Source organism: Salmo salar, chromosome ssa03, assembly GCF_905237065.1.
Source record: "Salmo salar chromosome ssa03, Ssal_v3.1, whole genome shotgun sequence".
NCBI classification, from domain to species: Eukaryota; Metazoa; Chordata; class Actinopteri; order Salmoniformes; family Salmonidae; genus Salmo; species Salmo salar.
In genome coordinates, this window is record NC_059444.1 from 23,896,269 (window position 1) to 23,908,144 (window position 11,876).

The window sequence follows — 11,876 nt, forward strand, 5'->3', positions numbered from 1 at the left end:
TATAGGCCAGTGACACAAAATCTCAATTGAATCCATTTAAAATGTAGTCTTTAACACAAAAAAAATTGGGGAAAAGTAAAGGGGTGTGAATGCTGTCAATATCTAACCTTTGCAGATATTTACAGACTGAATTTTGTGGAAAGTATATACAGTACCAGTAAAAAATTTGGACACCTACTCATTCAAGGGTTTTTCTTTATTTTTGCTCATTTCTACATTGTAGAAGTCATCAACACTATTAAATAACACATATGGAATCATGTAGTAACCAGAACATTGTTAAACAAATCAAAATATATTTTATATTTGAGATTCTTCAAAGTAGCCACCCTTTGCCTTGATGAAAGCTTTGCACACTCTTGGCATTCTCTCAACCAGCTTCATGAGTTAGTCACCTGGAATGCATTTCAATTAACAGGTGTGCCTTGTTAAAAGTTAATTTGTGGAATTTCTTTTCTTCTGAATGTATTTGAGCCAATCAGTTGTGTTGTGACAAGGTAGGGGTGGTATACAGAAGATAGCTCTATTTGATAAAATACCAAGTCCATATTATGGCAAAAACAGCTCAAATAAGCAAAGAGAAACGACAGTCCATCACTACTTTAAGACATGAAGGTCAGTCAATGCGATACATTTCAAGAACTTCGAAAGTTTCTTCAAGTGCAGTCGCAAAAACCATCATGCACTATGATGAAACTGGCTCTCATGAGGACCGCCACAGGAAAGGAAGACCCATAGTTACCTCTGCTGCAGAGGATAAGTTCATTAGAGTTACCAGCTTCAGAAATTGCAGTCCAAATAAATGCTTCACAGGGTTTAAGTAAATGCTTCACAGAGTTCAAGGCAAAGGGGGGCTACTTTGAAGAATCTAAAATCTAAAATATATTTTGATTTGTTTAACACTTTTTTGGTTACTACATTATTCCATATGTGTTATTTCATGGTTTTGATGTATTCACTATTATTCTACAATGTAGAAAATAGTAAAAATAAAGACAACCCTTGAATGAGTAGGGTGTCCAAACTTTTGACTGGTACTGTATGCATACCAAATAATAAAAAGTAAATTACATACTTCACAAAAACAATACTAGATGTAATTACAAAACCTGATATAAATGATTTTATACATTTGGTTGCATCTCCTATTTTATTGGTGTGGGTGCATTCATTCAATGCAGGCAGGGTTCACCTTCGTAGCTATAACGTACTACTCCTGCGTAGTAGGGGGCAGTAATGAATCTTTACCAGGAATGTAGGTTCGTTTGGTGTCAGACATCTGGGTAACCGAGGAGATCCAGGAGATGGTTTCTAATTCCCTAAACGTAGACAGACAGCAGTGAAGATTGTATAATTCTTGCAACTTTGCTATGGTCGACTTGTTGACAAAAGATTACAATTTCATCTAAAGAAGTTAGCTAACAGCGAGCTTGTGTGTATTCGTACATTGTTATTGTATCTTAGCTCGCTAGCACACATTAGCTGGTAAGCTAACATTAGCTAGCTAGCAAGCTAACTAGCTAGCTAACTAAATAGCTGAGCCCGGATGCGGTGAACTACAACAAGTCTTTGGCCTTGGAAGAGTTGGGCATCAGGCTTGAATTATGTCAAGCAACCGTCAACAGCAAACTGGCGGTGGAGCGGGGCCTGGGACAAGTAGCAGCACTACCGGTGGCACTACCAATGCTAACGGTGCCACCAGCGTAGGCGGTAACGTCAGTGCGAATGTGAACAATTCTTCAAATGTTGTGCCCTCACGGACTCTGGCTACAACTGGCGATGGATTGCTCGTACCTGCAGCGGCTGTTCAGTCTCCAATAAGCTTAGCCACACTTAGCAGACCCAGTTCATCCTCTTCTGGCACAAGCAGAAAACGTCCTCTCCACCAAGCACCTCTCTACAATGGTCTCTTGAATTCCTACGAAGATAAAAGCAACGATTTTGTGTGGTGAGTTTTCCTGCAAAATGCTAGCTACTTGGCGAACTTGTTTAGCTAATTAGCTTGCTGACTAGGTTGCTATGTCGCACGCTAGCTCAATTTGAGTGCATTCTTGTTTACAATGTCCGTTTGGCAGCTAGCTAGCCTGGTAGCTACAAAAGCTCAGAAATGCATATCATTAAACCAGACTCATTGGTTATTCTCACTTATTTATTCTCACTTCAATAGTTGAACACTGTCAAAGTAAGGTTAATTTTCCTAATTAACCAAATGAAGTTGTATTGCCTTTTCTTTTCAGCCCGATCTGTTTTGAAATGATTGAGGAGGCACACATGACAAAATGTGGACACAGTTTCTGGTAAGCAAACTTGATGACATTGGCAAGGCTACAGTACATCCATTTAATTTCTATAGCTTTTAGTACCATTCATCAATATTAACTAGAATAATCTTTCCCTATGCTGGTTTTCCCATTCTATTTCTGTGTTCAGCTACAAGTGCATTCGCCAGAGTTTGGAGGACAGCAATAGGTGCCCAAAATGTAACTACATCATTGACAACGTGGATCAGCTCTATCCAAACTTTCTTGGTAGGTTTGTCTCTTGATATAGATTAGGTTTCAAAACAATTTCCTACATATGTTGGTGGCTGTGGTGTAGCTAGCTTCCCTACAGCTTTGTCACCGGCTTTGTCCCAAATGGCAACCTATTCCATATTTGGTGCACTATTTTTGTATTGACCCTGGTCAAAAGTCATCTTTGAACCTTTCCAATACATCACTCCTCCGCAATAGTAATTCTAACTCTTGTTTTGATTTGTTACAGTCAATGAACTTATTCTCAAACAAAAACAGAGATCAGATGAAAAACGGCTGAAGATGGACCATCCAGTAAGTGCTTCAGCAGACAACATTATGGGCCAGTTTCTCAGACACAGATTTAGCCTGGTCTTCAATTTAAAAACACGCTCAATGGCGAATCTTCATTGAAAAAGCTTCTTAGTCCAGGATTCTGCTTAGTCTGTCCAGGAAACTGCCATTAACTTTACCCTAGCAATTGTTGTTGGTGTGTATGAGGTGTAATAGTGAAGGAACCCAACAGTTAACCCAATATCCCAAAAGTACCTACCTAATTGTATATTTCTCCTGTTTTTAGAATGGGTCAAGATGGCAAGTGTTTCAAGACGTCTTGGGCACAGACCAAGAAAACCTAGATCTTGCTAATGTCAACTTGATGCTGGAACTCCTTGTACAGAAAAAGAAACAGCTGGAAGCGGTATGCATATTTTGTTTAAGCACTATATATTTAACCAGCAGAAAATGAATGGTGGGCGGACAGCGGGACACTCACCCAATGTTAACTTTTTTTTATGCCTTTCCCTAACCTTTACCATAACCTCACTGAAACTATACCACATTAACCATAACATAACCCCTTATCGAACCCAGGTGTGCATTCTCGTGCAGCGACCAGCAGCAAGGTATTTCTTCTCATGTGCTCCTTGCTGCAAAACCAATTGCCCTCTGGGACAAATAAAGTTGAAACTTGAACCCCCCCCCCCACAAAATAACTGCAGATCAAATATACACTTTCTTTTGTTTATTCATAACATTAAATTGAATTAATCCTATTAGGTGGATATGGGCTTTGTAGTCATACCTTGATTGACCATTAACACTGTCTGTTTATTCCCATAGGAATCACAAGCTGCTCAACGTCAGATCTTAATGGAATTCCTCAAAGAAGCAAGAAGAAATAAAAGAGAGGTGTGCCCCATATCTGTTTTGGATCTCATCTTATGTTTCAGTATTTACTTACAGTAGTAATCTATGTGAGGAAATAACCATTAGTTATTGAGTGACATTGTGTTTTACCATTCAGCAACTGGAGCAGTTGCAGAAGGAGCTAAACTTTTTGGAGGAGGATATCAAGCGTGTTGAGGTAAAATAATATACATACATAGCTAGCTATCCTAACATTTCTGTCTTCCTGAAATGGATTAGAAGTCAGAGGTCTGGTTTCCCTGGCACAGATTAAGCCTAGTCCTGGACAAAAACTCTGTGTCCCAGAAAAACCGCCCCAGAATGTTCAGAAATGCAGGTAAAGGCTGTCTGTTGAGGAGTTTTAAAAATAACTAAATACATTGTGCATTTTCTAGGAAATGAGTGGACTGTACTCACCAATGAGTGACATGGATCGTAACTTGGACAGCACGGTGCCCAATTTCGAGGCTCCCTCACCTGCACCCAGGTAAAACAAAGTTCTGTCCTGTTCTTTCGTCTTGTGAACGGACCAAAGTAATTATCTGACTCAGAATATACATTTGGGATCTTTGTATGAATATCCTTTAAACGTTGTGAAAAGGTTGAGCTTTTACAGGAGACACTGATATATATTTACGGTAACGAACAAATTCTTGCCTTTACAGTAGTCTTATCGATTCGACAGAGTATGTGAGTCAACCACCAGGTTTTGGTGGAACTTCCCAGGTAAGTCTGACCCACTTTAGGTTTCTGAGCCATAGGCAGCAACCCTGTTCTCCACTCTTCTAGTCATGGATTTAAAAGCATAGGATTGGTGTAAGCATTGGGTGGATTGTTGTTAAATCCATGCAAGAAAATCTGCAAGTTTACACTTTGGGAGAAGGTTGGAGAATCGAGAAGCAGCCATTGTGAATCATTGATGTTGGTGGTTCAGGTTCACATTCTGCAGATGCATGTGTTTAGTGTCTGTCTGTGTCTTTTCTATTTTACCAAAGGGTAAGAGACAAACGTGGTACAACAGTACTCTGGCTTCACGCAGAAAGAGGCTCACAGCGCACTTTGAAGATCTGGAGCAATGCTACTTCTCTAACCGGATGACCCGATTAACAGGTACCCTCTAGGTTTTTGTCGACTTTTACTTAAAAGGCTTCTCTGGGTAAAGTAATGTCCTTGTATTCCAAAAGAGGAAGGGTGATGGCATCTCCCACAAATGACTGTAACAACAACCCTCTAGGTTTAACTTTTAGCTGACTGAGCTGAATTATCTTGCAGAATCTATTTTAGGCTTGAGGCTCCTGCCCTCTGGCTGACTTGCACTCGCAAGACATAAGGACGAATCTGATAATAAACAACTAAAACATGGTTTACTTTCTAATGGTGTTCAGGGTTAGATATTTATTGTTTGTCTTGTTTTAGATGACAGCAGGAACCTAAATCAACTGGATGATTTCATGGAGTGTCTCTCAAAGTTCACACGGTACAACTCTGTGCGGCCGTTGGCGACCCTGTCTTATGCTAGTGATCTCTACAACGGCTCCAGTATTGTCTCTAGGTAATGTCAACCCTCAACTGTCAAACACAAAGCCTTTGATGGCTTAGCTAATTATACTGAATTAAAATATAAATGCAACATGTAAAGTGTTGGTCCCATGTTTCATGAACAAACAAAAAAATGGAAAATGTCTGGGATTTTTTTTACGCACAAAAAGCTTATTTCTCAAATGTTATGCACACATATGTTTACATCCCTGTTGGTGAGCATTTCTTCTTTGCCAAGATAATCCAAGTTTTGAGGGAGCATGCAATTGGCATGCTGACTGCAGGAATGTCCACCAGAGCTATTGTCATAGATTTAAATGTTCATTTCTCTACCATAAGCTGCCTCCAACATCGTTTTAGAGAATTTGTCGGTACAACCGCAGGCCACGTGTAACCACGCCAGCCCAGGACCTCCACATCCGGCTTCTTCACCTGAGGAGTGGGAGTGCTGAGGAGTATTTCTATCTGTAATAAACTCCTTCTGTGGGGAAAAACTCACTCTGATTGGGTGGGCCTGGCTCCCAAATGGGAGATCCATAGATTAGGGCCTAATGAATTTATTTAAATTGACTGATTTCTTTCTATGAACTGTAACTCAGTAAAATCTTTGAAATTGTTGCATGTTGCGTTTATTATTTAGCACCATCCTAATGGTTAGTATCCAATTTGACCTACAGAGAGCGCTCTTGTATCACAATACATCTTCCATTTGCTACCAGAGTGTAGCAGAAGGCACCACTGTGTCTGTTGCTAGCTCTATCTCTTATCTACCTCTATCTCTATGGAAAAGTACTACTGCAATCTGATAGGAGACTTAGTGTGGTTCACAGTTGGCGCCTCATTCCCTATGTAGTGCACTCTATAGGGAATAGGGGGCCATTTAAGATGCTACCATGCTTCTTATGAAATAATGCTTCATTGCACGCAACTAAATTCACCATTGTTACTTGTTTGATGCGACTTCTTATTGGCTATTGAGGTTGATGTTTTGCGCTCTTGTCTCTGCAGCATTGAATTTGATCGTGACTGTGATTACTTTGCCATCGCTGGCGTCACCAAGAAAATCAAGGTGTTTGAGTATGGAACGGTGATCCAGGATGCTGTGGACATTCATTACCCTGTCAATGAAATGACGTGCAACTCCAAAATCAGGTGACCTTTCAACCTGTCTTAACGTTGAGAATTACCATCTCTGTATTACAGTAGCAATGACACTTTTAAACAATGTTCATTACCTTAGTGGGTTCCCTATTCTGGGTATTGTTTTAAATGCTGTTATAGATTTTATGGATCTGTTTACTTTATCTAGGATATTCATTAATCCTCATAGAAACATGGAAGAACAGGTCTCGGCTCTTACATCCCCATGCGTTTTGTATTTCAGCTGTATCAGCTGGAGCAGCTACCACAAGAATCTGTTGGCTAGCAGCGACTACGAGGGAACAGTCATCCTGTGGGATGGTTTCACTGGCCAAAGGTCAAAGGTCTATCAGGTATGCACCTGGCGCGCTCACTCCCCGAGGTTCCCCCCTTTCAAATACAGCTACTCTAATACAATGGAACAAACAAACCACAGCTGTGGAGATTGTTGCTGCTAAGGCCTCCTACCAGAAGCTTTTACCTTTGTTTGATTTTCTTTGGACACTACACTCAATCCATTACTAAATGGAAACAGACACTTTTGCAGATGTACTGTATGAAATACATATTTCATCCAGTCTGTCTTCAAAGTAAACCTTTGCTAATGTACCCCAGTATTCTTGGGCTAGTGAGATTTTAGCTATGGTGGAATTTACACTGCTCTATAGATTGAAATCTATTCCGTTATAAAAGTCAGTTGTGTTTGTTTCACACCTGTGATGTTCCTCCAGGAGCATGAGAAAAGATGTTGGAGTGTCGATTTCAACCTCATGGATCCCAAGCTTCTAGCCTCTGGTTCTGATGATGCGAAAGGTAATGTTGAAACGATGCAGTTTTTTGTTTGCACTTCTCCCAAGGTCCTAATAAACAAGATGCCTGCTGGGTTTAAAGGGAACATATTGCTAGTCTCAACATCTCTGGTGTTTTGTTATTAATCTAGGATTGCATATGTTTTTTGTTTCTTTCAGTGAAGTTATGGTCTACCAACCTTGACAATTCAGTCGCCAGCATCGAGGCCAAAGCAAATGTGTGCTGTGTAAAGTTCAGTCCGACATCGAGGTATCACCTTGCTTTTGGATGTGCAGGTAGGTTGACCTGTGATGCTACTACTTCTTCCAAACCTCCTCCAAGTTCTTGATTTGGGTGAAGGATGAGTTGAAACATGCATTGCACTTCATAAAACATTTTTGGGGTGAAGGATGAATTGAAACATGCATTGCACTCCGTAATAAAAAAAATTAAAAAAGTTTTTACTGTCATTTTCTGTGTTTTCTCCCAGACCACTGTGTCCACTACTACGACCTCCGCAACACTAAACAGCCCATCATGGTGTTTAAAGGCCACAGGAAAGCTGTGTCCTATGCTAAGTTTGTCAACGGAGAGGAAATTGTATCTGCGTAAGTCAACTCAATCAAATTACGTTCAGAGATGTCACACTTTATATTTGACCATATTGTAAAGGTTCCCCAAAATGTCACAGCATTTTCCAAAAGGTCTCTGATATAAAGACCATATTTGGTAGTCGAAGTGCATGTTCTGCTGACACAGTTCCTCTTCTGTATCACACAGCTCAACAGACAGCCAGCTAAAGCTGTGGAATGTAAACAAGCCCCACTGCTTGCGCTCATTCAAGGGCCACATTAATGAGAAGAACTTTGTTGGCCTTGCCTCCAATGGAGACTATGTTGCGTGTGGTAAGTGGGACCACATTGACAGCAGCATGCTGTGTGGTGCTGGAAAAGTCCTTCAGTGGATTGTGAAAATACTTTCTCAGATTGACACAATCAGATTGACATTCATATATGGCTTTAGATTTAATGTGTTTGGGGACAGTCTATTGATTGACCAATCGTGGATGTGTTCAGTTGTTTAAGAATGCATTTTGGGTGCTTTCAAATGTAGTGAGTACTTTGATATAGTGAATATTTTGATATGATATGGTACTAAAAGATCTGATAAACTGCCAGATTTTGGAGTTCAATCACTGACAATCATTCTTCTCTCTGCAGGAAGTGAGAACAACTCACTTTATCTCTACTACAAGGGGCTGTCCAAGACACTGCTGACATTCAAGTTTGACACTGTGAAGAGTGTGTTGGATAAAGACAAGAAAGAGGATGACACCAACGAGTTTGTCAGCGCCGTATGCTGGAGAGCTATGCCTGACGGGGTGAGCGAGAGAACTGTGTGTCAGTCAGATCAGTGGAGATTCATGTCTGATATCCTCTTTATATGTCTGCGTTACAGTTAAGCCTCTCAAAATGGCTGCAAACTAAATATTTTCTGACAACAAATGCCTCTCTTGTGACCTTAATAATGGTCCCAGTGTAGGGTCTATAAGAAACTAGGGCATTCCTCCAGGCAGAAGGACACCACTGTCCAGTGGAGCATGTTATTACTCTCTCACACAAGGACAAGTAACTGCCACACAAGAATGGCTCAAAACACAAACAGTTTGGTCTAAGATAATGTTCATAATCCCAAACGCATCAACCCACCTACAATATCCATGGTTGGTAAATAGAAAAACACAGGGTTGAATACCTGGCAACAGTCATACACCATGTCACTGCATAAATTAACCACCTTTTGAAAAACCCTGACGAAGGCTATGGGTCGAAACGCGTTGGTTTCAACAATACTGAAGCATTTTAATAACGACCTCTCCAAGAGTAGCTGAATTTCCTCTTCAGTTTGCTCCTTAATTCATGGACCTTGTTTGGCGAGTGAGGTAGCAACATCGTTCCTTTCTCTTTGCACTGAATTTCCCTGACCAGCATAGCTCAGTTAAAAAATATAAAAAAATCCACCAAATGAGAAGTTAATTACCAGATGATATCGTTTGAATGTTGTGGATACATTTATACAGACTCTTTAAGGCCACATTTTGTCATTTAGTAAAAGCATAATCAAGAAATTGAATAAAAATGGTGTCAATCAACCATGAGTACTAATTTAACAGTTTCATGGTTTGTGTCCTCTCTTGTAGGAGTCCAATGTGCTGATTGCTGCAAACAGTCAAGGAACAATCAAGGTTTGTTTTGTGATTGTATTTTACTCGGCCCGGTTTCCCAATAGTGATGAACTTAAGCTTACGAGTGTTGAAGACAGCTGAAGATGTAACATGAGTTTCCCAAAACACCATGCAGAGAGAACGGTTGCTAAGTGCGTCGGTGGAGCAAGAGTTGATACTGTTGGGATCGAAAGAAAGGGAGCGCAGCTCTCAGATCAGCTTTCTCCATTCAAATCTTACCTTAACATTAGAATTATTTCACAGTACTGATGATGAATCAGCTCCTAGAGATATTATCACCTACAGCTGCAAATAGTCAGGCGGCTTATTCTAATGCTTACCCTATAATAGTGCACTAAATCACCGATTTGGCACATCATTGCACACGTTAGGCTACACTTCATGACATATGTTAAGGCAAATTTCAGACAGTAGCCTCCATGTAGCAAAATAGAAGAATTGATTGAACATGAAATGTATTTCAATGTGATTGAAATAGGCCTATAGTCAACTGTTAATTCAAGATGACTGCATTAACATTTTTCATTTGAATTATAATTTTATAATACATTGGTTGTTTGTATCAATTGCAAAGACATTGGCAACATTTGTTAACTTTGTTCTGAAGTTATTGGCAGTCACAGAGAGATGGATAACAAAGAGATGGACCATCATGGATATTTAACAATGCTCCTACTAAGGTTCTTAGCCTTTAGATGCTTTTGGGAAACCGGGCCCTGGACTCTGCTTATGTATTTAGCATTGTCTTTCTCTGGTTTGGGAACTCGGGGGTTAAAGTTCTCCGTCACTGCGACAGATTTCTGTCATATGGATTCTGGAGAGGTTGTTTTTGAGATCAGTGTAGTTCCGTGATAAACATATCTGGGGGGAGGGGTGGTTTAGAGATGACATGGCCTAATACAGAAGAACAAAATATATTTCCTCTTTTGTACTCTATTGCTCCTCTTTGACATCACAACTTCCCATCAAACCAACTCATGAATGCCCTACTCGAAGTTTGTCTAAAAACACTATTTTGCTCTTTACCCTTTAGTGTGCGTACTTTACTGTATGTATACTTGGGTTATCACTTTTCAACAGGAACATTTAAAAAAAATCACTGGAGGACGTCATTAAGTTTGTCATTGGATTTTTTGGAGTGGCTGTGTGAACTGTATCAGGTTTTTCAGCCTAGGAAAAATGTAGGCTACATGGTTTATTCTTTCTGCTCACCTGTATTTTTCTCTCTATAGGTACTTGAGCTTGTTTAAGGTCCATCAGATCTCATCAAAGCCTCTGGAAACTACGGCTCCATTTCTTTCATGGCCAGTCCGGGGTTTGGACCGTATAGTTTCTTGGTTGAATAGAAACTTTGCCATTCTAGATCTGAGGTGCTGACCAGATTGGGAGATTGAATAAAACCAAAGTCATTTGATTTTAATGAGCAAGAATACTTTGGAAAAGACTGAGTACATCATACACTAGGATTGTGGATGTATGTAATTCAGAATGAGATTGAGGGCTTTTCTGCACAGAAGTAGATGAATCTTTTGAAATCCTCTATTTGAATAAAGTTAATGACTAATAGAACATCTCTTAACATGATTTGAAATTTAATTGAAATGTGTTCTTTTTAATAAACTTGTAAAATGTATTTCATTAAGAAAAATGTACATCAGCAAGAAGCAAAGTTGCATTTTTGAAGGCCAAAGCACAAGTCAAAACAAAAATAAAATGCAAAATGACTCATTGTATGAATGCATTTTCAACCCAATGTATACGTCTGTCATCCTTTTCAATAGTCTTTGGTTTACCCCTATGTTTAGACTGTTTGATGTTTCAAGCAATGGCAACATCTTTTAACTGGACTTGTTTTCATTCTGCAATCAAGCTTTCAGTGGCATGGCTTATAGTCAAGAATTTTGAGTTTGAAAATGCAACAGAAGATTGACTAATGACTTCGAGACATTTCACTCATGTTACAGTATATTTCTCTTTTGTCAGTGAACATGTATTTGATAATACAAATCCTGTCTCCAAAATACAAAATGAAAGTATTAAATCATGATACATGTTGCAACCAGAACACATCCAACACATGAAATCAAGTGGATTTGCTAGAATGCCAAGATGTTCCTATTTTCTGAGAAACGACCAAGAGATGTTCTGTATTTGTATACCTAAATAAATTATTTGCAGAAAACTTTGTCTTTGCATTGTGTTATTCTTGGTTTAAAAAGGAGGAATGTAAGACTGAAATTGAGTAGTCTAATGTTCCCTGACTTTAACAGTTGCATCTTATCTTGATTACTTTGATATCTTCACAATTTGTACGGGACAGCTTCCTTGAACAATCAATTTAACATGAGTTATTTGCAGGACTGTTTTCATTGTCACCCCTTGAGTTCCTGTCTAAGTATTATATACAGAAAATCATTTCATTTTCCGTTTCATCCTACTTTGACTCTATTTCATTATTTGTA

General features: G+C 39.4%; 1 protein-coding gene across 2 annotated transcripts; it reads left to right on the top strand.

Moving 5' to 3' along the window:
- Positions 1–1,249: 1,249 nt before the first annotated feature.
- Positions 1,250–11,596, top strand: cop1 (COP1 E3 ubiquitin ligase). Of its 2 annotated transcripts, none has more exons than XM_014190621.2 (20): positions 1,250–1,948; positions 2,238–2,297; positions 2,431–2,528; positions 2,764–2,828; positions 3,094–3,213; positions 3,636–3,704; positions 3,820–3,879; positions 4,097–4,188; positions 4,367–4,427; positions 4,697–4,811; positions 5,118–5,253; positions 6,249–6,392; positions 6,625–6,733; positions 7,115–7,193; positions 7,349–7,465; positions 7,660–7,777; positions 7,950–8,074; positions 8,390–8,550; positions 9,370–9,414; positions 10,647–11,596. In XM_014190621.2, the coding sequence occupies exons 1-20, from the start codon at positions 1,605–1,607 to the stop codon at positions 10,662–10,664; spliced, it is 2,136 nt and encodes a 711-aa protein (XP_014046096.1). In that variant the 5' UTR covers positions 1,250–1,604; the 3' UTR covers positions 10,665–11,596. The 2 variants fall into 2 exon arrangements, with proteins under 2 accessions (XP_014046096.1, XP_014046095.1); XM_014190620.2 differs by having other exon boundaries at positions 1,251–1,948; positions 7,112–7,193.
- The last annotated feature ends 280 nt before the right edge of the window (positions 11,597–11,876 follow it).